Consider the following 27,657-nt stretch of genomic DNA (forward strand, 5'->3'; position numbering starts at 1 on the left):
TGTCAGGGCTCCATTTCCACTCCGAATGTATAGAAAAAAAATAACAATACATTCATCAATAACAATGCAACCTTAAAATAAATATATCTGAGAGGCGATGTTTCGGGCAATTGTCCTTCAAATCACATACATCATTTGTGTGCCATGTGTTGACTTTTTTTGTTAATTGTGCTTGTTGCACCACTGCCAACGCGCATCATGAAAAAAATGTGTTGTACATAAAAAAAAATGTACGTATGTTGAACTTTTTTTTGCACCCTGTGTAGCCAGCCATGCTCATCGGAGGTGCGGAAATAGTTTATTTTGTAAAAACAATATTTGCAGTAGCCATGTGATGATCAATTCCCCCGCAGAAATGTGGTGAATTGTAATTATTCAGGATCATGATTTGATTCAAGAATATGCGTTTGTCCCCTTTTCATTGTTTCTCATTTATTCTCTCTTATTTGTTTAGTCTTGTCACCCACCTGCCCTTAATATAAAATCCGTACACAAACACAAGCTGGGGCATATAAATTGTGAACATTCTAATATTTTGTGTTTTGCATAATCTCAATGCAAACCTCATGCACCTCCGATTTGCACAGTTGGCTACGTACGGTGCGAAAGAAGTTCAACATACAGTACATACATATAAGCATGATCACGATGCATGGGGGTTGTTACTTCGGCGAATCAGTCGGTGCAGGTTGGTGAAGGGGTGTGGGGGTGGTGGGGCGCGGGATGGGTGCACGCGAGTTCGGGGGACCGGGATCAGTTCAAATATCACACTCTCCATTGTGTCAGCCATCGCCGGTAATCAAACTCAGGTCGCCAGTTTCATAGAGCAATGCGCTAGCCACTTCGACCGCTGAGTGCTATATTTATCGTATGGCGCGAGTATTGACAGGCGTGGTTTTTGTTTGCAGTGTGATCTACGAACTAGCAGTTAGACTGGAATTAGCAGCAAGCATTTGGCATTGTTTTGACAGTTTTGCCATACGACGAGGGCGAGCGCGAAGTGGTCTTCGTGTTTTGGAGGTCTTATGGGATATGCTCGCCTCACAGTCAGTTCGGCCCCAGAGATTACGCAGATGTTATGTTGTACCAACATGTGCACTCGCAAAGGAGATATTAACTCTGCCGTCTAGTCTAATTTGTTGAAAGTAATTGATGGCCGTGAATGTTTTCAAGACCAAGCTAGTGTCCTGGCAAACTTTATCAAGTAAATTTGCCTTCATTGTGCAGATCTTCATTTGCTGTTTGAACATTTTGCTCTCATGGGATTCCTTTTTTTTTATACATACACAAATGTAAAGAAACCTCCTTAATAATATACAATATTGAAATGAACGTAAAACATTGTTCCATCTTCTTGGTTCTTTCGGTAAAGTCACGTAGAAGGGAAGTAATAAAATAATAAAATAAAACATAATAAAATGAAATAATTCTCACGACGTTTCGGCTACAACGCAAGCAGCCGTCTTCAGGTGAAGAATGAGACACTACCAAGCTAGGAGCTTATATATAAACTGGGTTGGAGGTGGAAGAGCGCCTTAACAAAAAGAATGTGCATATGAAGAGGAATTTAGCATATTCATGGTAATTGCGTAGGAGGTGGGCGGGGGGGGTTTCAAAGTCATATTATGCCCATGCATTATGCAGGATCAGCAGCACCAAGGGGGGGTGCAGGGAGTAGCATTAACAAAGGAAAGGAATGTTAATGATATGTAGCTGCAGTTACTAAACAACCACGTAGAAAACTAAAGTATAAACTACATAAAAAACTAAAGTATAAACTGCATAGCACCATCAGTATACTTACTATACTCTACAATAAGCTGAGTTACTAACAGCAAGTAATACATTACAATTCTACGTCGTAAAAATTATACAATATGCTTCCATCTAAACTTTATTCTCTTACATCACACGAGCATATACCATACTATATACTGCCATAGATAAACCCAACATTAAATTATATACTGTATTACTATAAACCACCTTATACATTTCAACATAACACTATGTATTATTCTACCCACCCTAATGTGTATCGAAATGGTTTATTACGTCCTTCCAATGATTGCTAAGCCAGAATCCATCTTCTCGGTTAAAATTGTCTCTGTGTTTGTATATGTGGATCGCCTCATGAACGAATCTCTCATGATAGCCAGATGGCTTGCAGAGAACCTCTGTCTTGGAGAAGTCAATGTCATTGTTCCATGTCAGGAACCCCAAATTGTCAATGGGTGTCAGTGGTACAAAATATATGCAATCAAACTTTTGACACATAACCTTTTCTCAAACAAACTTTAAATGACTGCTGGCAAAAGTAAGGATGTCTTTGTCTCCTTCATATTTGCATGTTGCAAATATTGCAATCATAGTTTATGATCAAATCAAAATATTAATTTATTCTGGAGAAATCCGATGAGCTATGAAGCTCTTTTCCAAGGATGTCCAGTAGGGGCGGGTCAGAACGTTATAACAACAAACAATATAAAAACACAATAGGAGTGCAAAGTATAGGAAAGGCAAGCAACCTGCCCACAAATGATAGTTCAGCGAAGTGGCTTATGTGGAAATTTATAGCAGCCAAAAATTCTATGAATGTTTCGAGGCCCCATGCCGTTGCCATGCCACAGTACAGGACTGAAGTGCCACAAACCATCTGCGAATGAACTGACCTCACCAGTCTTACTCTTAGGTTTTTCAAATCTAGAACTCACCAGTCTTGTCCATTGGCCATCATCCCTTCGAGCGATGTCCTACCCAAGCCAACTCTATGTCCTTAACGGTCAATATGACATCTGAAATGTATATATTTTCTCTAGTCCACATGTTCTTCTGTCGGTCTCGAGTGTAACTCCATAGTTACTGTTAATCATTACGTAAATAATTATTTCACGAATCTTAAAATGTTTTGTTCATGACACTTTAATATAAATTTTTTATATTGTGCAATTGCCTTTTTTTATCTTGGAAATAAGTGTAACCTCAAGTCTGTCTTTAAAAGAAGCTTGTTGTCGCAATGTGCTCTCGCCTGATTGATGTAAGGCAAATTAATAATTATAAATCTTAGCTGAAACCCAGTGTGATGCTTAGGAAAGTGGCGTGTTAAAGAGATTGTATTTTTATTTTCATAGTATACTTATTGGAAGAGTGATGACGGTGATAACGCGTAAATCATAAAGCAGCTACCGATTACGCACCATGACAACGCTCTGCAGTTGTAAATGGGCCACGGCTTTGTCAGTCCATTTCATCAGAGACAAAGCAGATGGTAGGAAGGGGGCCCAAATCGCTTGCTATTAATTGAACATTTACAGTGGGAGCGCTGTAAGCCTGTAGAAATAATGGTGCTTTGTTTTATGCTCCCAAGGCAATTTGCCATATAAACAAGTGTCCCGTCCCTTGCTGACGAGGAAGGAGACTGCCTCGTGTCTGTCATCCCGTCCATGAAATTTGTTGGAAAATAAGCGAAACTTGAGATTGGATGGAAACGCTCCACTTCAAATTCATTTGCCGTTGATATAGTTGTTCAGAGGACATTCGGCTTAGTCTGTTCACCTGCTGGAGCTTCTGTGATTTAAAATTGTAAAGCAAAAAGCCGGATTATTTTTTAATAAAGTGTACGGTAATGCTACTGTGTGCATAATACCGATAAAAAGCAAGTTTTGTGTGTTCATAATACATGCACAGACTCAGTTAAGAATGCACTGCATGTACATGGGTAATTATTTATTATAATTTTATGCACATTTAGTTTTTGTCCAAAGCATAGTTTTATATTTTTATCATGTTATTATCAAAACCAAATTCTTCGTCAGTTTTACCCTATGCATTTTTCGTCGCATGTCACACGAGATAAAGGTTATGGAAAGTGAATTCATGTTGTTATGTGGGTGCAACTTGAACGCAGATTTGCCCCGAGCATCTGATTGGCGGACGGGAATGTCCAATGGGGAGCAGCCTCGAATTTCCACAGGGCTCATTGACAGACAGAAATATTACAGCAAGCATGCATGCAGTGGATTATGAGAACCCCTCACTGGGGTACATGGTACAGAAGCGCACGAGCATGTGCATCTTAGCACAGGATGTAATGGCTTTGGAACAACAGTTAGCGTTCTTTAAGAGCGCCTAGTTCAGAGTTGTGGTTCAGCATGGCAACTGACATTTTCAACAGCATGGGGATTAAGAATGGTCCAGATTCAACAGTATGTATTATTTTCATTATTTTATTTAAAGTGTGCTTTGCTTTAAATTATTTCTCCAGTATCGATGCCGTTCATTTTCTTGTACGTTTATGTGAGTTTTATATGAATGTGTATAGATTTAGGTAAAATCGTTTTTTGAGGCTGGGATGTTTTGTGGTTCATCGAATGGCTGCATTTTAAAAACAGTTAGTCTCCTCTGGTAATAACGCTACGTTCGTGACTACTCTGTTTACAAACAGTTCCAGGTATTTTGACGTTCGGTATGTAAATGATATGAATCGGTCAATTGCAAGGCAGGGCGAGTTAATACTCCATAAAGGTAGGCGTACGTTTGTTAAACATTACCATATTCTAACATTACCAGGTTTTTTTCCAGCTCTTGAAAATGTTGATGAAAAGCAGGGGACCTTTGCGTAATAAACGACTTATCGTTTATTATGCGCTTATGCGCTAAACTATTTACTGTGTGAAAGATCCTTCCATTGTCTAATGTTCGCCTAAACAAGCTCTCTTAGCCACTGAGAAATGTGTCTGGGCGAATTGTCAGCAGCTGTAAAAGCGGGCGTGATCACACTACTGTGCGATTAAAATCCATCTGGCTGGCTTGGTCTTACACTTTAAAAGCAGCAGCAGCAGCAGCCAATGAACACCAGATGGCTGCTGTATTACAGGCATACGCAAAAAAAAGTCTTATATTTATTGCTGTGCTACTTTTTATAGTTTAGTATTTTTTTAAGATTACGAACTGTTTCACATTTTCATAAAACACTGCTGTGTGAGCTCTACGCTGCTTTATTTTCTCTCGGTTTTCTTGACTTTTGTTTGCTATCGTTTTGCTGGTACATTAATTTTAATTTGCACACACGCACTTAATTTCCTAATATGTATATTCAAAAGCCAACTGGCTCATAGTAGTGGCATATTAATTTAAATTATTTTTAATTGTTAAAATGAAAATGCTTGTGCAATCCACAATCCACAAAGCTTCGCGGACAGATGTCTGCCTTGACGGAGGTCTGCGCGTTCCCAGTACGCAGAGTGCCTTGGGAGAAGTGGCATGTCGCTGTTGTCAGCGGGGAAGGGTGGGCGGGCAGGCAGCCTGCATTCTCCACCACACACATGCCGTACGAAAAAGAGATAATGAGAGAAAGTCTGCATAGGTTGTATGCATATCCTACCACAGGGGATTATCCGGGATTAGGTTTTGTGTCTTGAGTGTCCAAAGCAGTTGCTGGTAATGGAAGGGAGAGGATTGAAGAGAGGAAATGAGAGCAGCACCAGTAGCTGGCAATGCAGTATAAAGTTACCACTTTATTCTTCAATGGAGTAAAGAGTTCTATAACAAGCTGACCATATGGGGCGAGCGTAGCAAATTTTGTTGAGAAATACCATTCACGTGCGCTCATTCCATCACCGTGCATTTGCTCACGTGCCACCTCTAAGGTGGGCCAACGTGCAAACGAAAGCGTGTTCTGTTTGTGGTTGAGCTACTATATGAAGTGACCCTTGAGTTTTGATCGACAAAACTAAAAGTATTCATTTTCCCAGTCTGCCCGCTGCCCCTTGGTGTTCACAGTGGCTGGGCACAGCATCACAGTCTTTATTTATGTGTAATCAACCACTACACTCCGCATGGATGCGCGACTGTAGGGTAGTAAATGGTGGCCGTCCTTTTGAGTGTGACAGTATTTTTTTTTCTCCCGTGGAGTGCAAACCAGCAGAAAGCATCCCCACAGGAGTTACCATCTGCCTTGAGTATCTATCTGTCTGCAATTATTTGTATCCGTCTGTGTGCATGTCTGCAAGCATTTTATATTATTTGAGAAAATTTTGGATCAAATGGTTCAGGGAATTTTTCTTGGTAAAAATCTAGAATAACACTTTTTAAATTGTGTTGCTGCATAAGCGACACGTATGATAATTGTACTCTATAAGAAGCTGTTGCTCACATGAAGTGACTTTAATGTACACACAAATTAAAGCTGCAATATCAACACCATTACCTAATGTTTGTCGTCTGTTGTACATACGCTGCTGTTAGTCCTAAACACAATTTTCCACCGTTTCATTATTGAGGTTTTACCGCACGGTATTGGTCATACATGTGCTTCAACAACGCATCATAACCGTCATATACATTTGTACAGCATAGCATTATGATAATGCACCTGCTATTTATTTACATTCATTGCACACGATGGGAAAATAATAGATTTTTGTGGACGAAAGGATGTTATTTTCTGAGGTCATCCTTTGCTTTGCGCGTGGGGTGGCTTTACTGGCTTAAATTCCCATATCAGAATACAAGGCCTAGGGAGCCCTGGGGACTCTCCGCTCAAATTCAGCCCAAGGTGAAAAGACTGGAGCTCGTTTCACTGACGCGATCGTGGAATCCCATGTGCTGCGGGGTTTGATGGTTCTGGCCCATTACTTCTGACCCTTGTAGCAAATCGAATTGTTCCCCAAAGCTTGTTCGCTCACACAGAAATGTGTTTTGTCATGTGCAGCAAAACCGAGCCAGAGTTGCTCGACATCACCTGCGTGGTTAATATGAGTTTAACACGTAGGCTTTCACGGCCAGCATTATCCATGATAGATGTTTTGGGGTTAGATCGCGTAAATATAAATGTGTCGTAAAACCTGCCGCCACCCGACACAGCCACTTAGTAAGGTTTGTCACGTAATCAAAAACATGTCAATTTGTTACTAGGACAGCACACCGGTGTGTTGGAGAGTAAACCCACTAAAGTAACTATTTGAGAACGACGTTTCGCCAGTAATTACAACTAGCATCATCAGGCGGACAACCAGAGTTGTGGAGAAATCCTCCTGCTTCGGTCTTCAAAAATAATATGATTTACCAATAATATGATATACAAACGAGCGACAAATACATTTTCAGAATCTCTATTTATCCTGGAGAAATCCGGTGAGCTACAAATGTCCAGTAGGTGGGGGTCATAAATACTTTTCGTATAATCGTTACGATCTTTTGTGGGGGGCGGGATGGGGCTGTGGCGTAGTGTGCCATGAGCCCAGCGACCTGGGCCCCCTTCACCAAACCGCACTGCCCAGAAAAGAAAAATATGGTCAAACAACCTCCACAACCAACACGGCTTCTTCCAGCGGTGAATTGACAGCAGGGCTGTAAATTGTTTATTGTGATTTATTTCTTTAAGGTTTACACATTCGGCTTATAATCCGCTCAAAATTGTTTACACGTTATGTTTGCAATCGATTGGGCGCTTTCATCTGTTTAAAGACGCCTTGAATTGACTAAAGTGAGAGAAATTGCCCTTGACAAGCCTGAGAAACATTTGCAAAGATTAGCATCTAAAATATGTGCATGTGTATTTATTTATATAGATGTTAAAAAAAGTATGTTGTGGTATTTAGTGAGTAGATTATATATTTATGTTTAACCTGGCATCAAACTTATATTTTCTTGAAGTGGTTTTCTTTGTAAAAAGTCGATATATAATTTAAATCCTATATATGTATGATGGATGGCAAAGTTTTAATAAATAAGTGAAATGACATACAATCCGAATTCTAGTTTAGTTGAAGCCCAATTTTGTAATATGAATGATAATAAGCACATTTACGTTAAAATATACTAATAATGCCAATTATTTACCCAGGAAAGCCTCCTGGAATCATAATACTCAAGGGTCCTGAAATGGAATCATTGACCATTCGTGTTTGGCATGTGCAGACTCAGTCTAGTGAATGGACTCAATCTATCTGTGGACCGCACCCATTGCAATATGTATTGCCATCTCCTGGAGCTTTACAGCCAAGTTATACTGCATGTGATAAACTTAAACAAAGTTCATAACAGAATGTGTGATTATTCTTATTATCCTGAGCAGGTTTCTTAAATCCCCTCGCCTCTGTCCACCCAGATTCCAACTCTGACGCCGACTGTATATTTGGCGTTTGCCTGTCTCCCTGTGGTTGCGTGTATTTTCTTCTCTGAGCCCTCCGCTTTTCCCTCCACATTTAAAAGCATGCGTTTAGAATATTTGGTTACGATCAATTTGCACATGATAAGCCTCCTCGTCGAGCTATCATTTGTGACCAGGTCGCTTCTGAAAAAAAACGGAATAGCTCAGTGGGCTTTACCTGGTAAAATAGGTTTATTAAAAGTATATTTATTTATTTTCAGTGATTTACTGCACATTTTGTGAAAAAGAGATACATAGCTCATCGTATTTCTCCAGAATAAATAAAGCTGCTCATTCTGTACATCGCAGCGAAGTCGATTGACAGGTCCGTGTGTGGTGAAATAAAGTTTGTATACTCCCACAACTTCCAAGGCGTCTATGCAGCCTTAAAGTCTAGCCCAAATAAACCGCATGAAGTGCTCTCTCAAGCTCCCTCTAGTGGGTGCCCTTCGGCCAGCTGTTAGGTGAGCGAGTGATTGCAGAGACCCAGTAACCAGGGAACGTTGGGGCCAACTCTTCCAACCACAAGCCCAACGTTGGCCAGACGTTGCACGTTTACTGGGGATGCACCTTTACGTTATTACACACCGATTTAAAGCTTTCGTGACTGCAGGGATTCATCTTCTTGGTTCTTTCGGTAAAGTCACGTAGAATGGAAATAATAAAATAATAAAAATAAAACATAATCAAATAATTTTCACGACGTTTCGGCCACAACGCAAGCAGCCGTCCTCAGGTGGAGAACAGGTCTGTCGGGAAGACAGAGTCTGAATGACACACCCCAGGCTTGGAGCGTCTAGCTTAAATAGGACGGCTGCTTGCGTTGTGGCCGAAAATCGTGAGAATTATTTTATTATGTTTTATGTTTATTATTTTATTATTTCCATTCTACGTGACTTTACCGAAAGAACCAAGAAGATTATTACACACCGTTAACACACATTTTGTACGTTCCCACACGCGTATGTGTGCGTGCTTATTTTATTTATTTCTGAAGTTTCGGTGTGTGTAGATGGTAGCCATCTCATCTAGCAGCAGTTTAACTCATTTGCGTGTTATTTCTCTCCTCACAGCCTGATGAAAAGGCAGTTTCTGAGGTAAGTGCAATTTCGTGGCTCCGTTCACAGAATGCATTTGATGGCTTATTCATCAGAGCTGCCAGTCCCCACCAACCTTTCAGAATGTCAAAATGCCCTGGTTTCGTCGTGAAACCTGAGATTGTTATTGTTACTGGCTTGACTCTTCACAGATATTTTCTGAGCACTGTAATCATATGTAATACGTTCGTTAAGTTGACAATAAAAATAAAGTAATACGTCAAACCCCCGAAAGAGTTAACGTCTTGTTGAGGTGTGTTTATTTACTCGTAAAATTTGTGAATATTTTTTTTTCTGGGAAAGGCTTTTGGGTCAAAATGCTCAGCTATTGATGTAAATGCTTAATGTACTTACCTGGGGTATGTGTAATGGGTGTTGTCTAATATGTCAGGAGTGTGTAATGTTTGTTGTGTATTGTGTGGTGTGTGTGTAATGTTGATTCTAAGCATATGCTCTTTAATTTTAGGGTATCATATATTTTTTTATTTATAGGATAATCACGTGATTTCGAGTGTCGGTTAACAGTTAAACACACATTTATATAAAAAAAAAAGTGTTTAGATAGTGCAACAATTAATTTACAGTGATTTGAGACGATACTCGTAGTTTATACACGAAGATAGTTTCATTGTTACCCAGTTTGTAGTTGACAATGTATCTTCACATTGTCCACCTTATAACCAATATTTGTTTATCATAGAAATAAGTAAATCCTCTATGAATTCATTATCATAATTGTTTTTTTACCCTTCTATCTGGCAACAAAACTGAAAAAAGGCGTCAGTTTTGTTGCCAGATAGAAGGGTAAAAAAAACAATTATCATATTTTTTTACTGGCAAATGAGGTTCCAATGGTGTACATTCATTATCACCCTGTCCAAGTAGTATTATTCCAACCTTTAAGAGTGGGGGGGGGGACGACGACGACGACAATTTAAAATTTGTACCCTTATTTTATTAGTTCCTTGCCACGGTGCCACGTGCATTTGTGAGAATCACGCGTCGAGCGTAACTTTTCTTGCGCGACACAGATGAGGAAGCTGCGCCGGGAGCTGGACCAGTCTCAGGATAAAGTGGCGACGCTCACCGCTCAGCTCACAACCAACGTAAGTGCCCTCCCACGCCTGCCGACCCCCCCCCCATCCCCCCATCCCGTCATCCCCAAGTTCTGCCGGCAGGGAGTAAAGCCCCCAGAATGTAAAATGAGTCTCTGTGAAATCCCCTTGACTTTGGAGTGCTGGCACAAGACGCCTGGGCTTCTGAATGTAGGGAGCTCCGGTGTTAAAGACCACAACTGTTTGAACAGGTGGAAATGTGTTGATCTTTACTCCAAACAGAATTGACTTAACTTCCTGTAGGAATGAAAAGCACATTTTAAAACATGTTTGCTCTCTTCCTTTGAATCCGTAATCCAAACAATGAAAGTCAATCTCATTGGAAAGCAGTAATGCGTAATAGTCCGTATTAAAAAGAATCCAGTGTGTGGGATGAGTTTCCTTAAGTCAGGAAATTGATAGTATGTGGATCGTTTAATTTGCAAACCGACATTTTAAAAGGTTGGATGACTGCCAATGCTTTTAATTAAAGCCTGGTTATCAAAAAAAAGGCTTAAGATACTGCCTATATTTTCACAAGTAATTATTTGTGTTTAAACTAAGTGCCAAACTAATTTAAGTACTGTATTCAGGTCTCTTCATATGTCTTACAGCCAATTTGTGCTATTGCAAACAAAAAACAGCCTACAGAGGGGTCAAAGTCAAGTTATTCTTAGATCCTTATAGTTCAATCACACTCGATTTATTCTACTTAAAACAAGTAATAACAGCCTATTCTGGAGCACTTTCCACCAAGCCAGAGAGATTTGAGCAACTATACAAGAAAGGTGCAAGCATAATTGTTGAATAATTTAATTTCAAGTTTCATTACAATTTTGACACTTTCTATTCACTTGACAAGCGCTCACGATTTCACGTATGTGAACAAGGTCACTGGGTTGTATTGTCCACTTCGCAGTAGATGGCAGGCGTGGGCTTTTCTCCTGGAGTCTTTTTTTACCAAGCGGTTGCAGGAATACAGTTTTTGGACCTGAATGAAATATGATTTTGTAATGACCATGCTTACACACGAGACTGTCCAGCTTGTCCGTGTTCAAATTTTAGCGTTGCCATGATACGGGGCGATACTTCGACATATCGGACGTATCATCGTTGAGCAAAATATTGTTCTATCGTGAGTGTTACCGTTGCTCATTTTAATGTAAATTTGTGACAAAAATTTAATAAAATAATAATTAATGTTCATAACAATAAAGAAACATGTAAAATAAAGCTGTTATCTTTAATTTGGTACTTTGTAAAAAAGATTTTTCGGATAAATCCATAGCATGGTTATCATAGGATGTCATCATTTTCTGACAACATGCAAGTTATGTGTTCTTATCGATTAAAAACATGCAATGATTAGAATAACTTTTTAAGGCATGCTTATGCTGTGAGTGAACTTCAATTTAATAACTTTTAAGTAATCTTTATTCAGACTTGAAGTACATCACAGCGCAGACACAAGACAATAAAACTTGTCATACAATCACAGAGTTATATTGTGGAATGTTACATTGTATCGTATTGCATCGTGAAACAAAATATTTTGCGGCTATCTGAGTAAAAACTATAGGTGGTGAACATTGATTTAGTTCCATATTTGTAACTGCAAGTATTTTTTTTTGTAAGCCTGTTTTTAGCCACAGTATATGCAATGGAATTCTTTGCAGCGAACATTTTTTTTCAATTGACATGTGTGAGCATGTCTACTGTGTGTTGATATAAGTTGATCTGAGAATTCTCCTTTTCTAACGTTGCAAGGATTGGAATGATTTCCTTGGCACTTGAGCTGCTTTCATTGTCATCTTATTGGTTCATACTGATGAACAGCAGAGCTGTTGTTAGTATATTTATTTTAAAGGTAGCAGCTTGGGCCATTTTATATGTTTTTACATGTACCGGTACTTTTCTGGTTAATCTACCACTGGAATTGCCCTGCCCATGGTTATAACCCTTAATCCTTCACGGGGAAAACCTTTGATCCTTCTTCATGGGTCCCACGAAAGGTCAGACAGTACATCACCTCCGGCTAACAATGAGCGTGGTTGTAGTACCCAGAAAGTTACCATAGTTGTGAGTAAAAAAAAGCATTTGAACATTGTTTGAAATGTAAATGTTCATTACTAGTGTGCTAAATCATGCTAATCGCAGGTGGTTAAACTTAATATGATACAATTACATTGAAATACAGCCAAAATTCTACAAAAGCAATTTTGTTAACGTTGGCCCACCTTGTAATCATCGTGTTAGTAACAGGTGTTTTAAAGTCAAGCCCGGGGCTGTAGCCATTCATTATTCTTTTTGATTTCCATAGTTCCTCAATAAATAAAACTATATAAATTTGCCGAGCATATCTGAGTTATTGTTTCTTTATTTCAATAGATTTTATGATCATGTCAGGCTTTGTGTGTAAATATCAAATGATCACATTGGCGTGCCAAATTTTGTGATGTATTTTTTATTGGTCGTGTTTGTACCGAGGTGTCATTGCAATAACACTGGAACTTCGTGAGCATATTGCAGAAATATGGCATTTCAACAATATGAATGTCTCAAAGGTGAACAATAGGGCTGAGCATAACAATGTAACGTAAGAGCAGTTTTAGTTTGACTGTTAACACTAGATACGTTTTTACTTCACACCCAGTTTTATTATTAGACATTTCGTGATGCATGAGCTGTGAACACTGGTCGTCCGATCACTGCCTAGCCATTGCAAAAAGTGCCGCGAGTCTCATGTTTACGATAGAGGCTGTTTTGTTCAAGCAGTGTAGCTTGTCGAAGCAATCCGTACGGTCGGCCGTAAAACACAAAATAGACTCTCACGGTGAAGAACAAAAATGCTCCCGGGTGGTGTTTACACAGGCCCATTATTAGGGGCAGTTCGTTGTGTTGTAGGAGCTAGACTTTACTGTTCAGTTGATTAGAGATCGGCAGCTTCCTGCTTTGGTAAATCCCTGTGTTTGTCCTGTGACCAGTGAACCTCTTCTTGTCGGCAAGATTATGAAAATGACATCAGTGCAACCTAATTCGGAAGCCGTGGGTTGTCCCGCTGATCTTCAGACTCGCGCTTTGGGGAAGTCGGACAACTGCAGAGAGTTGGGCTGCAACCGAGCTGCTGTGATCTAATCTTCGACGACGTCATCCATACTTTTGGCAGGCGGCTCTAGAAATTGTTTCGCCGTGTCAGTCTTTAAGCCCTGCTCGTAGCGTTCACACCTCGGCATTAAAACCATTTTTGCGTGAACACTGATGGCTGTCGGTGGAACATTACAAAGAGTGCCGGGTGCGAGTTTTCTTTTCGCAGAATGTATTCTTTTGCTTTTATAACTGAAAACAAAGTTTTTTTTTTCCCCTTTCAGTTTTTTCCTCTACAGGACTGTGACAGCCAGGTTGTTTAAAATGAGGGCATGCTTATGCTGATACCCGTTGGAGAGCACGGAGCCGTGCAGTTGAGGATTCATTTCTCGTGTCGTGCTACATCGGTTTGGGTGGGGGAATGTCGGGTTATCAGAATTATCAGAGCTCCGCCACCGCAATGGTGTGGCCCACTCTAAACCACTACCCTCCCGTGAAGAAGAAAGTCGACGCAAAGACGGCACACCGGGACGAGGGGAGCGCAGACCCCAACGGCGTCTGTGGTAACAGTTTACTCACTCGGCGTTCACTTAAAAACCCCTACACAGAACCACAGGTGTGTACTGTTTGTTGTAAGGAATGGTCTGCACCTTGTCGATTCCTGCGCACCTTTTGGTAGCCCGTGTGTTTATACCTCCTTTCCTTCGCCTATACCGCGTGTCTTCATTTTGTCAAGGAAATGAAGGAGCTTGTTTTTTTGTCCTGTACATGATATTGTTTGTTTTTATCACGTAGTGCATTACATATGGTATATGTATATATATGGATACCTTGGACTTATGAGTATGAGAGTTATCTTTTTTAAGTGGAAAAAGCTATTGTAGATTTTATATACATTTTAAAAAATATAGCTAAAATGTTATACCTCCTCTTGGTTCTTTCGGTAAAGTCACGTAGAAGGGAAATAATGTCTCCCCGACAGACCTGGTCTTCACCTGAGGACGGCTGCTTGCGTTGTGGCCGAAACGTCGAGAGAATTATTTTATTATGTTTTATTTTATTATTTTATTATTTCCCTTCTACGTGACTTTACCGAAAGAACCAAGAAGATGAATCCCTGCAGTCACGAAAGCTTTGAATAATTGGTTTCTCCATGCTGCCAAAGCAGCGGTGTAATTGGGGTCATCGCAGTCGATCGGCAGGTCGTATGTGTGGTGGGGTAAAGTGTGGGTACTCTCACCTCCCGAATTGTCTGGCCAGCGTGGACGAGGAGGTCAAAATACCCTCTGGAGGGGGCTCTCTCTGTAGCTTCCTCTCATAGACGTCTCTCTGGCAGCAGTGACGTGAGCAAGCAATTGCAGGGCTGCACCTTTACCTTTCGCACCTTGCTTATGGCTTACCTCCATCCATTACGAGCATTGCTTTGTTGTACCTGATGAAAACAGCTGACCGGCTTACTCATTCACCAGGCTGTCAACGTTGGCTGTCTGAATGCCTGACGGCGAACAGGCATATGCCAGCAATGTAGAGCTTGTTCATCGGAGGCATCACGTGACACGAGCAAGTGTTTTTACAGGCAACCATTGTTCAAAGCAACTTGAAGTCTGGTCAGTGTTCAGCCTTTTTCACACAAGTGCCCACTCGGTCATATACACGAACTCCCCGATCCGTGCTAATCTATCATGCTTGCAAGTGTGCGCGTGAAATGAGGCTGTAAAGATTTTCGTACATTTTCTGTATCGTGTGCCTCGGGTAGTTTCACATTTTTTGTGACGTAGAATGTCACAAAAAGGGCACCTTTACTTTGAAAAGCGGTGACCTTTTACCCGGGGAAAGATTCGTACAGTGCTTTTTTGCATGTGCGCACTGCTCCACGGATCCCCTTCACACTGGCATTGAGTAGAGGAGCACTGTAAGAGATTCTTGAGGAGGTTTCGTGTCGGATAAACGGTGCTTAATGGTGATTTGTACAAAACATTTTAAAGCCTTGAGCAAAGATCCAGAAGTTGGAACTTAAGTGGAAGACGTTTTTTTTTGGCTCTTTTCATACATGCCGTCCAAAATTAAACTTTAACCCACCTTTAGTCATGCAGGAATGGGAATTTTATTCCCCTCAAGTAAAGTAGAGTGCCCTGGTAGAGGTACTAACTCGGGCATGCAATGCCTGTTTTCCTTAAACTTTACTTCTGCTGTAATTATGAGAATATGCAAGATTGAAATCGCTCTTTTACCGCAAATTACTCGCACTGCGGATAGAACACGTGTGTGCCTTCGTGAAATCCCAACTGGCAATTTCTTTCAAAGCCTGTAACGCCATATGCAAACCGAGATCCCATCCGCTATATTTTTTATACATTCATTTTTTTTCGTACACATTCCGAATGGAAAGTTATTTTAGAAATGGATTATACAGCTTAGGTGATTATTTTTTAAGTCCAAATCCAGCGCATGGGACAGCTGGCTGACTCTGTGGGTGTTATCGCCCTCTTTTTTTTCACGCAGGTGGCCATTAAGATCTCCGGGTGCCAGCGACTAGTTCTTGCACGCTAGGATGTTTTGTCTTTGTCGAAACATTGTACGGGGCATAGCCAAAGCTCTGCTTCTTGTGAGGGTTGTGGAGGGTTGTTACAAGGGATGGAATAGGACATGGTCTGCATCCCACGCAACGTTTGAATAAACACTCGGTATGCAGAGAAGAGAGAGATTTAAGGTATTATACAACTGACATTTTTGCAACGTGGGGTGTATCTAGAGAGGTATGCTGCTGAGAAAATGTACTGCTTAGATGTATTGTTGGGCTTGAAATTAGTTTCCGCATCCATAATACGCTATGGATTAGTTTCTGGAGTGTAGCTGTTTGTGTGAATATCATTCTGGCATGATATGTGTTGCCTCTGACATTGTCAGCACTGTAGGAATGTCACTGGAATGGTCCCCATGTTTTCTCATCCGCATGTTTATTCAGGAGATCCCCATTGTGTTGTATTTGCCTTTAATGTTACGGTGGAGAATTTGGATAGCTGCAGGGAAATCTGTGCACGATATCTCACCACCACTGTGGTATATACTGTGGTCATGGATAATGTGAAGAGATTAAAAATATATGTCTGCAAAGAAGCAGATGGAACAGAAGGCTTAACATCCAGTCTGAAGATGTGGAGCTTATCAATAATAACCCTGCAACAGATTAAACTGAGGGCATGAGATGGTGGATTGAATCGGTGGTTCATGATTTTTGAGAAAAGAAATGTAACGGTCCAAAACAAATCCCACCTTACTTGCCAAAGTGGCAGAACTTGTGTTCTAAAAATGCAGGTTCTCTATTAATTTTACATTACGTAGGAGTAATGCGATAACTGTAACATTATGGGCTGCAGCTCTTGTATAAAAGCAATTTAAGGGATTCTGTTGTTCACCTAGGACGAGAGTGCATCTGCCGTGGCCATTACTGCAGTTAACTAAAACGTAGTCGAAATCTTAGAGGGGCAATCTCACCTTGCTAATTGCTCGTTTTAGGAATGTTACGGCATTTATCGTTCAAAATTACCATTTCCAAAGGTATTATTAAAACAAGATTGTGTTTTTTAAAGGTTAAAGTCGTCATCAACAGCCATTTTAAATTCGCTGCTGGATGATGTCCTCACCACGTCGTCACCATCCCTTATGATGCTATAATCCTTATCATTCATTGTCGCATCTCCATAGTGGTCTTCCTCTATGGTGCATTCCCTCCTTCAGGTACCATTATATCAGTCTGATGAATCAAGCCATTCTCTCTTCTAGCAGTACTCTGCAAAATCCTACTGGTCTTAAGTGTGAATATCATCTCTAATTTGCATTCATTTTCTGATTCACGTGTTCCTTTTTATGTCTCTCAGTGTAATTCCCAGCATGCATCTCTTCATGATTGTATATTTTTTTGGATATTGATCCAAATTGTCAGTGTCTTCATTTCCATTGCGTAGGTTATATCAGACAATATGCACGGGAATAGGTTTTCCCCTTTTTCTGGCAACTAAACAGGTGTTAAGATGTTAAAACACCAAACTAAAACATTTTACAAGGAATCATGTCTGCATTAACCACAATACTTGTGGTCAGAATACAAACAAAAAACATACTCTGATAATATATGCATTGTGTTTGAAACTGATTGGTCCACACCAGAGACAGCTTTATTTTTGTTTGCATTCTGACCACAAGTATTGTGGTTAATGCAGACATGATTCCTTGTAAAAGGTTTCAGTTTGGTGTTTTAACATCTTAACACCTGTTTTGTTGCCAGAAAAAGGGGAAAACCTATTCTCATATTTTGGTACTGGCAAAGGAGGTTCCATGGCACATTGGTATGTTTCTGATAATGGCAAGGCAATTCGAGTAAGGCTTACGATAATAAAATAGATTTTGTTGAAAATACTGTTGGTTATTTTGGTCCAATAATATTATTTACCCAGTCTTATTGAAAGAGTCTCCCAGTTCCAAAGTGCTTGAGGAAACAATGGTCATGTTTATTGCTGGCCCTGAACCAAGAGTGGAAAGTCCACATTAGGGGCCATCCATTTAGTACGTTCGCATGGAGGGGGAGGGGTGTAACCCAAATGCGTACGCTTGCGTATGGGGGGGTCTACTGACAATGTACGTACACATAGGAAACGGGGTGGGGGGGGCCTCTATAATAATTTGTCTACATTGGCCTTCAAATGAGTTAGAGGTGGACTATCTGTTTGCTTAAACACGTTAATATTATGAATCCTTGATCGTTTCTGCGTGGATTAAATATCGGTCGTTCTATAGGATTCTGGGGGGGGGGGGTGTGTAAAAAGTCCGCGTGCGTACAGGGAGGGGGGGAGGGGTAAAGTTTTGACAGATTTTTGCGTACCTACGAAATGGATGGCCCCTTACCGTGGCAGGAGCCAGTCTTTCACTACTACAATCACTGTAAGCCCTCATTTCTGTGTTCATCCTCTGCCATTGGTGTCTCATTGTGATTCGTAGTCATACAGTGCCAATATCACAGTGGGACCAAAACACAGAGCTTTGTTTTGAGAGAAAAAAGTGGAGCGTCTGAAACCAAATTCCTCGCAAATGAATTGCCTGATAATAGTTTCTGTTTGTATATTTTAAGAAATAGATTTGTATTTATAAACGTGATACACGTTTTTTTATATTATTAGGTTTTTTCGGTAAAGTCACGTAGGTAAAACATTAAAATTAATAAAAGTAAAATAAAATAAAAATCACGACGTTTCAGAGGCAACACAAGCTTCCGTCTTCAGGTGGAACCGTCACAGCCACGACAGCTGTATCAAGTAAATGAGAGATTGCAGGAGATACCACTCCGTATATATAATGGTTGGAGAGGGGGGAAGGGCCAAGTACAGCACACTTTTTATTCATATGGTAAGGTGAGGCTTAAGAGGGTGAGCCTTTGTTATGGAGAGGTACGGTTTGTGACTCAACCTGTGACAAGGAGAAAACAACTGAACATGGTAAACCTGTAATAGTTGTCTGTCAAATAAGTGATACACGTTTGCCCTGCATAATGAGCGCCAACATGTGAAAACACGAGGCTCTATTCGCACTGCGGTTGAAGCGTTTAGAACAACTCAATTAAAATTTCATGCATTTGCCGCTACAACCCCCAGGGCTCTATTTAATGCGGTGGGCTAGTGGCGGTGAGACTTGCATTTTGATCTGTTTTTAGCATTGCTTGACCTTGAGAAATGTGGGTGATATTTTTGGTTGTTAAAATTCCTCATGGACCTCAAGTTGGAGCTGACTTGGCACAACTGCATTGGAGTAAGGCTTGGCTATGGAGTTTATAACAGCCCTTTTGTGCATCTTTATTATATATCACTGGTGTAATTATAAAGTGATTTCCTGTGCTAATGAGCATAGAGGTTTACAGCCCTTTACAGCCCTGAGTGGGTGGTATAAATTCAAAATTCTTAATGGCAGGGGTTAGTCTTACCGTAAGATAACCACTGTTGAGTTACTCACAAAGTGGTAGTCATTTTATCGACTGTGGAGATATGATGAGCTTAGTAAAACTCCAGGGCACAGGATTTGAACTTGCAGTCTTGCAATTGTGAGCCTGCCATCACTGATAACATTTATCGCTTTTTTTTCGAGTCATCTTCGGTGTTTTGAAACATTGAGAGCTTGTATCGGTGCGAGAGAGGCAAGGTAGAGATAACGTCGATAGCCGCATTCTGCATTGGAGAGCATTTGCTTTGAGGTTAATGCCGAGATGTTACCAGCACACCAAAGTGGTCTGTTTCAAATAACAATGTCACATTTTTACTTTGAAGTCGATCCACAAATACACGTGCAAATGTGCACATTCAAACCCTTCCTTGAAATCTGCACATAGCCCTTTTGTTGTTGTTGTTGTATTTAAGTGATAGTTAATCTGGTTAAAATGGATAATCTGCATAATAGAGATTTTTTTGGGTTAGATCGCGTAAATATATCAATGTGTCGATAAACCAACAACCACCTGAAACAGCCAATTAGTAAGGTTTCTCACGTAAACAGAACATGCAAATTCGTCACTAGTACAGCACACCGGTGTGTTAGAGAGCCAAGCCACAACATTTACAATCTGAGTACGACGTTTCTCCAGTAATTACAACTAGCTTATATTCTTAATTTAAACACCAATGGTAATCATTATTTGACGTGAACTATAGTATGTAATTGTTCGTTAATTGCCTCATTAATTTCTTTCTTTATTACGGCACTTTTCTTCTCTATGGATCTCCAAGCGTCTCATGAATTGTGGCGTTAGGCTCCAAACTCGCACAAATACAATGTTATTCTTCCTTAAAATTCCTGACTTTGTAATCACCTGTGCATAAATTACAAAGTGTCTCTATTTCGATTTAAAGCTTTCGTGACTGCAGGGATTCATCTTCTTGGTTCTTTCGGTAAAGTCACATAGAAGGGAAGTAATAAAATTATGTTTTCTACGTGACTTTACCGAAAGAACCAAGAAGATGAAAGTGTCTCTATTTTAGTTCAAATTATTCATGGACTCCCCATTCACCACTCAAATCTCAATTATCCATATGCTTTCCTCCCTTTCCTTCAGTAATAACTGCCTTCTCTATCAAGTTCCCATCAATAGCCACATTATAGGGGATCATTATTTCTCATCTGCTTTTTGTACAGCCTGTGAAGGGTTTTTTTCTCCACTGTCCATATTTCTGGCTGTCTCCCACCAATGCATATCAATTTGTTAAACCTCTATTTCTCCTGGCACATTTCTCATACGGTGTACATTGATGTAATATCTTTCAAATCTACGGATTCATCCAATTGCCCTCTTTATTCATTACAGAGATGCTACCATGGTGTAATGGTTAGCACGGGAGTTGAATAATGGTGTAAGTTTCTTGAGTTCTAACCCCCCCGTATCTGAAAAGCAGTAAAAGTGGGTCCGCCACAGTCGACGGGCAGGTTGCGTGTGGAGGCTGCTTAAAGTGTGGGTACTCTCACCCCTTATAAAATGTCTGGCAAGCGTGGAAGAGTTGGGTAAAATAAAGTAAAACCTTGGATTGCGAGTAACTTGGTCTGCGAGTGTTTTGCAAGACGAGCAAAATTTTTAAATAAATATTAATCTGATAAACGAGCGAGGGCTTGCAATACGAATAGTACGTATACGCTTTGTCTGCCGGGCGTCACGTGATCACAACTGATATACGAGTGCTTTGGATTACAAACACGTTTCCGGAGCGAATTATGCTCGCAATCCAAGGTTTTACTGTACCCTGTCGAGGGGCTCTCGAGAGCTCCACTAGTGGAAGCCCCTTCCGCCAGCAGTGGTGCGGACAAAGCAATTTCAGGACCGCACTTTTAGTTTGCGTTGCATGCGACTGAATGTAGAGGTGCCATAGCACGCTTCACAAGTGCACGGCACTAATTCGCGTCACTATAGTCTGTCTCTGCGAATGTGCCGTGTCTCCTGTCGCTCACACAGGCCCACCTGGTGGCCGCGTTTGAGCAGAGCCTGGCCAACATGACCAGCCGCCTGCAGAGTCTCACCATGACCGCCGAGCAGAAGGTGGGTAAAGCCAGGGCTCGCTGCTGTCTGTCTGTCTCAGATTGACTCATTAAAGAAATAATCCTCATTTGACTCATTAATAAATCACGGCTGAACGCTGCAATGGGTATCTCGCCCGGAGGGAGATTGCAATGAGAACCCGCATCCTGTAGCACTTGTCCAATTACTCACCAGGTCCCCGACGGCCATGCCGCTGCACGGTCTGTCCTCATGCTTTTTAATGAGTACACAGTGCAAGGTAGCGTGGCCGTGCACGTGGCTTATACCTAAGGCTACGATTTTGGCACAGTAATAATGTTTTAATAACTTTCCCGGATCGGGTGTGGGGCAATAATAATAACTCGCGCTATTAAGTGAGGAAAACCCCCACCACTCGCCGTGCATGACAATTTCGAAGGAAATAAAGAAAGAAAATGTTTCTACTTTTCACAAACATTCAAATTCACGATTTCCATAACTGTGCCATCTGTTACAAAAGTGTAGCCTTACACGTCCTTTTGCTGCTGCTTATTCATTTTATTTTGCAAGTACCGCCCAGTATATATATACTACATGGTCACTCAGACCATCTATTTTCACTTTTTGCCATTTTAATCCCGTGTATTTTATTTATTTTCGATGTAAAACACAGCTTTGTGGTTTTTGGGCCTCTTCCTGTGAAGCAGGACTCGGAGTTGAATGAACTGAGAAAGACCATCGAGATGCTGAAGAGGCAGAATGTGGCGGCACAGGCTGCGATCAGCGGTGTCATCAACACTCCAGAGCTCTCCCGAAAAGGTGTGATGACCTGCTTCCTCTCCGAGAATCGTCGCAGCAGCTTACCACCACACGTCCATAATGTCTTTACGGTCCAGCAGCGTCAAATGACAAATACAGATTTAAACTGCGGTGGAGTGGCGGCACAGTGGTTAGTCCAATGCGCTATGAATCTCTGAATTAGTGTCGATGTTAATACACCGCAACAGGTACTTATTTGAGGCTGAGTCGACCCTAGGGGAGGCCCAGGACCGTTTCAGATAATTGTCACCGGTAGTTGTGGGCCATGAGTGGGAATCGAACTCGGGCCAGCGGGTCCGTAGCGCAGCGTTGCGACACCGCCCACGACACTGCTCCCCCTGTACCGTCGATCCCTCAGCGGGTCGGGTACGCGACGTCGCCCTGTGTTTGTCTCAAGCAGGGAGTGCGAGCTCTTCGCAGTCGACGGAGCTGCGCATCCGGCGGCAGCACTCTTCGGACAGCGTGTCGAGCATCAACAGCGCCACGAGCCACTCGAGCATCGGAAGCTCGGCCGAAACGCCCGACTCCAAAAAGAAGAAAAAGAAGAACTGGGTAAGTTCCCCGCTGGAGGGCAAACCGTGCATATTTTAGTCTCACCGCATTTCATGTTCACCTTCTTTCTGCTCGTTCTCTTCTCGTTTTTTCTCGCGAGGTTTTTGTTATTGTTGAGTATTTCGTTTCACGATTTTGGTTTCTTTCCCTCCATAAATCTGTGCTCCTAAAGTCACGTTGCCGAAAGTTAGGTCTCTACACAGTTTCATTTTCTGCGATGCCACAGTATAGGAGACCTTTTCATATTGGAGATTAAGTTAAATGTCTTCACGAAAGTTGTTGTTCTTTAGTACACATTTGTGAAAATATCTGAAAAGAAAAGAATGTTCAGTATTTACCATCGGTTGTTACATTTTCTAAATACTTTACCTTTATTAGCATTACATTTTCCTTTCAGAACAAGCACGGTTAGGATAATGAAATGCTGGTGAAAGCATAAAATAAAAGCGTGTATTGTAATCGTACAGAAAACTGAAGGTATAATGTAATCATTAAATTAAATAAAACTCCTGAAAGTACATCCAAAATAAAAACTCAGAAGTACATTATACCAGGGGTCCCCAATCCCCGGGTCGCAGACCGGTACCGGTCCGTGGCCTGTTAGGAACCGGGCCGCACAGCAGCAGGAGGTGAGAGCGGTGAGTCCGCACGTGGCCCGCCCCCATTATTTTACTATTTACCACTTCCGTCCGCGCCTCTTTCCCGCACTGCGCACCTGTCTCAGTCACAGTTTTGGTAAGCCCACAAGCTGCTAACCCCTAGTAGCCAGAATGAGTAAAAAACAAACGTCGCTGGAGAGCTTCTTTGAAAAGGGGGAAAGACCCAATGATGAACCCCCCGTCCGTCCGTGAAAAAATTGTCTTCCACGAAACCGGTCCCTGGTACCATAAAGGTTGTGGACTGCTGCATTATACAGTACATGCAGTACTGCAGTTAAACTTGTACTGCTGCATTACTGTATTACAATATCAATCAATCAGCCTGTGTGCATAGTGGCTGACATAGATTCTGCAATAAGGAAACCTGTCAAACTGGGTGTATAACATTGGACTTTAAGATCATAGAGGTTGCAGTGCACTGCAAAGTTCATGACACAGCTTTTTAATTTCAGTACCTTTAAGCTGCTTTCATTAACCACTGTAGCTCCTTCATTATTTGTCGCATGTTGTGGAGTCTTTTTATTTTGCCCCCCCCCGCAACTCGTTGAGGTATCAGTACGAAATAAATCCACCATCGTTTTCCATGTTCCCTGCTACTCTAAGCTGACTTCACACTTTTCTCTGTCTCCTCACTCACTCTTAACCTCCAAGGTGAACACAAAAGGCGGCAAGGTGAATATTGTGTCGCTGCGTGCCGCGCTTGTGTTTCTCTCCCATAAGCCGGTTGAGCATGCCTTATGCGAGAGGAAGGAAAAAGATAATATATGCCACTGGCTGCTGTGTTTTACGCCATTCTGTGTGGTCAGCTCTGTGTGCGTGCGTGTGGCCTAGCTTGTTTGTGTACCCTTTCATTTATTTTTTTACTTTCTTCAGCAGCGCAGCTTGGCAGCAACCGTGAAGATGGCAGGCTGCTCTTTGCAGAATGTTGCATTTTTTGCTCATATGTATGCAAGGGATTTAACCGACATCTGTGCCCCTCCATTTGTTCCAATTAGCACATTCAGAGTACGATGGAATGTGAAAACAAAGTCTGAATAGCTAAATTTTCTCATTAAAGGATGGATGCCGTGGGTAGGCCTTGTGATATAGCTTCCTGTAGGCCCTATTTTACTAATGTTATCTACTATTTCAACCAATAAGGGCTTATTAGATTGATATTAAGTCCCAGAATGGGATATCAATACTTTGTGTTTTTTCGTCCGTATGACATAAATTACTTAGGGGCAGCGGTGGCACAGTAGTTAACGCACTGCACTATGAACCCGCTTAACCGAGTTTGAATTGGCTACCATGAGTGGTAAGTAATATCTAATCCAGTCCTGGGCCACCCATTCATCAACTCGCAATGACCAGCATGCTAATAGGATCAAATACGCACCGTGGCCAACGCAGCATAGGATGGCCTTCACTGTGAAGTAGTGGGTTGACAAATGACTGTATATATATTTTTTTAATGTATCATTTTTCAACATGCAATTAGACAGCATGCCTTAATTTTCCAATCCTCGGTATCAGTGCACAGGTTTGTGAATCGTGTAAGGTTAATTACATTGTATTTACATTCAAGTATAATGTACCACCCCTCTGAACATCATTCAAAGCTCTACGGTGTTGTCGGTTTATCCCTAGATTAACAACTATTTGTGCTGCTTGCTCCTATTTTTTCTTTCTTATTTTTGATGGAGTGTTGCATTGCTCGTCCTGACTCGAAGCAATAGCATTGGGCTATAGCTGTCACAGCAGAGAGCTCTGGCTTTTGAGAAACCCGGTGCATACTGACACATCACGTGCAAAATAAAATAATACCCGCAGGAACCAATTTTAAATGATAATTCCTCTTTGAATAATGTGTTTTAATGTTCAGAACTTCCCTTGAAATCCGTCTCCTTTGTCACATTGTTATATGCTGGTAAAATGTAACCATCAACATCTAGTCACTCTCATTATGTTCTCTGCCTGTTTCTTCTGTACCTTGTTATAAGTGGTAAAAACGGCTGTGACTTCAATATAGCTCTTAATGGAGGTATCTGTGTGTGAATGCTGAGCTCTTTGGCTTTGATGTGGCTGTTCTTTCATGCTGGGATTTTTGTTCTGCTTTTTTCCCATCTGCTGGCATTACTGTATGCTAGGTATCAGAGGTAAGCATTTTTTGTCTAAGCCATGCATTAACACATGTGTGCTCCAGTTAGACAATTGGCGAGTGCAAGTCACAAGGCAGGATTTGGCTAACATTGTAGTATCATTTTGCCTTGGTGCCATTCCCCCAACAATAGAACATTGTGAAAGGCAGTGTCCGATGCAGTCAGCTAGATTGGATAGGTGTTCTTTGTGACGTAAGACATCGGAATTAATTTGGTCTCATTTAGGGTGCAGTTCTTTTCTAATACCAATTTGGAGCATATTGTTAATTCTGGAGCCCATGATGCATACAATAAAACAAATTTGAAAAAAGTATATTGATACATCCAGTAATTATTTTCTGATACCATATATTTTTTTAAGCCATAGACAAACAGACATATTAATTTGTCATTGCGGATTATTTTAATGCATTTATTTGAGTAATTACACTATGTAACGCAACTTTTGTTCCTGGGTAGTAGTGTTATTCGTAATTGCTTATGCCTAAAAAGTATAGAAAATGGCTATTCCCCACAAACTTTGCTATTGTGACCAGGACAGTGATATTTTAAATTTACATATTTTCAATGAGAAAACAGGCGAATTTATGTCTTTTCATTCACATAAAGTCAGAAAAAAACAACATATGAATCAAAATTAACATGTATTTATATTAAAGTAATATAAAAATTACTACCAGCTCCACATAGTTTTCGCGTGATTGCCCAGGAAGCCACGAACCACTGCAACAAAGCTGTTCCAAGTCGCTTTCTCCTTACTAGTGAGCTTCTTAGGGAATTAATTGCACTCCAGGATCTTCTTTATCTGTGGTCCGACGAAGACACCGGCTTTGACCTTTGCCTCAGACAGCTTTGGGAAGAAGTCTTGAAGGTACTTGGCTGCCGACTCCTTATCTACAGCTCTGACAAATTGTTTCATAAGGCCCAATTTGATGTGCAGTGGTGGCATCAGCACCTTCCGGGGGTCTACCAGTGGCTCCCACTTGACATTGTTCCTCCCCACAGAGAACTCGGTCCGCTGTGGCCAGTCCCGCCTGTGGTAGTGTGCCTTGGTGTCTAAATCTTTTGTAGTAATTTTTTCTATTACTTTAGTATAAATACATGTAAATTTTGATTAATATGTTTTTTTTTCTGACTTTATGTGAACGAAAAAACACATTCGCCAGTTTTCTCATTGAAAATAGGTAAATTTCAAAATATCACTGTCCTGGTCACAAAACAAAGTTTATGGGGAATAATAGCCATTTTCTGTACTTTTGAGGCATAAGCAATTAGGAAATAACACTTACTACCCAGGAACAAAACAAAATTGTTACACAGTGTTATAAACATTGAGACCTCACGTCTTTTTTGTTGTTGCAAGCACGGCCACGAGAGAGAGAAAACGTACGTTTATTAGCACACGACTGACTAAACGGTACTTGTGTGTGGCGTGTCTGTGCTCGCTCAGCTTCGCAGCTCCTTCAAACAGGCGTTTGGAAAGAAGAAGTCGCCCAAGTCGGCGTCGTCTCACTCCGACATCGAGGAGATGACAACTCCGGACTCGTCCCTCCCATCGTCACCCAAGCTACCCCATGGAGCAGTCACCGCTGTCACGCCTGCGATCAAGCCCTCTCACTCTGCGTCCGCGTACGTTCACTCCCACTACCCCGCCAGCCGCATTCCTTGCCGGAGACCTGCCATGTGATCTTGGTTTAGCGAATCTAAACATGACGAAAATGCGTGTGTGAAGTTTAACTTTGCAGACTGTAGTGTGTAATGCGTAAGTTGTCGTGTTTCCAAGACGACTACATTTTAATGGAATTTATTGAGAGGTGGCCAAATTTTGAATCGTTGCTGTACTCGTTATGCTGAACTATATATTTCTTACTGCTGCGGATAACAGCTGTAGTGATTGGTGTGTCTTCGTTGGCAAAGCTTGTTTTTTTCAGTGGCTTGGATAGTAATTGTATTTGTCCAATTGACAACTAAATTGTAAAAAAAACAAGGTAAATGTACAGCCCTGCAATTTCTTGCTCATGCCAATGCTGGCAGAA

The 27,657-nt window shown here is 41.1% G+C and overlaps 1 protein-coding gene across 11 annotated transcripts in view; it reads left to right on the forward strand.

The window, feature by feature from the left end:
* Positions 1 to 27,657, forward strand: part of LOC144720304 (neuron navigator 2-like) — a 281,685-nt gene that overhangs the window by 231,768 nt on the left and 22,260 nt on the right. For 8 of the 11 annotated variants that reach the window (XM_078596960.1, XM_078596951.1, XM_078596958.1 and 5 more), the window contains 6 exons: positions 9,226 to 9,249; positions 10,281 to 10,355; positions 21,409 to 21,492; positions 22,155 to 22,269; positions 22,667 to 22,821; positions 27,072 to 27,250. In XM_078596960.1, the coding sequence (XP_078453086.1) occupies positions 9,226 to 9,249; positions 10,281 to 10,355; positions 21,409 to 21,492; positions 22,155 to 22,269; positions 22,667 to 22,821; positions 27,072 to 27,250 (632 nt within the window). The remainder of the gene's footprint in view (positions 1 to 9,225; positions 9,250 to 10,280; positions 10,356 to 21,408; positions 21,493 to 22,154; positions 22,270 to 22,666; positions 22,822 to 27,071; positions 27,251 to 27,657) is intronic. The other 3 variants (XM_078596953.1, XM_078596952.1, XM_078596955.1) reach the window with 3 other exon arrangements.

This window comes from Lampetra planeri, chromosome 8, assembly GCF_965212315.1.
Source record: "Lampetra planeri chromosome 8, kcLamPlan1.2.h2, whole genome shotgun sequence".
Classification (NCBI taxonomy): domain Eukaryota; kingdom Metazoa; phylum Chordata; class Hyperoartia; order Petromyzontiformes; family Petromyzontidae; genus Lampetra; species Lampetra planeri.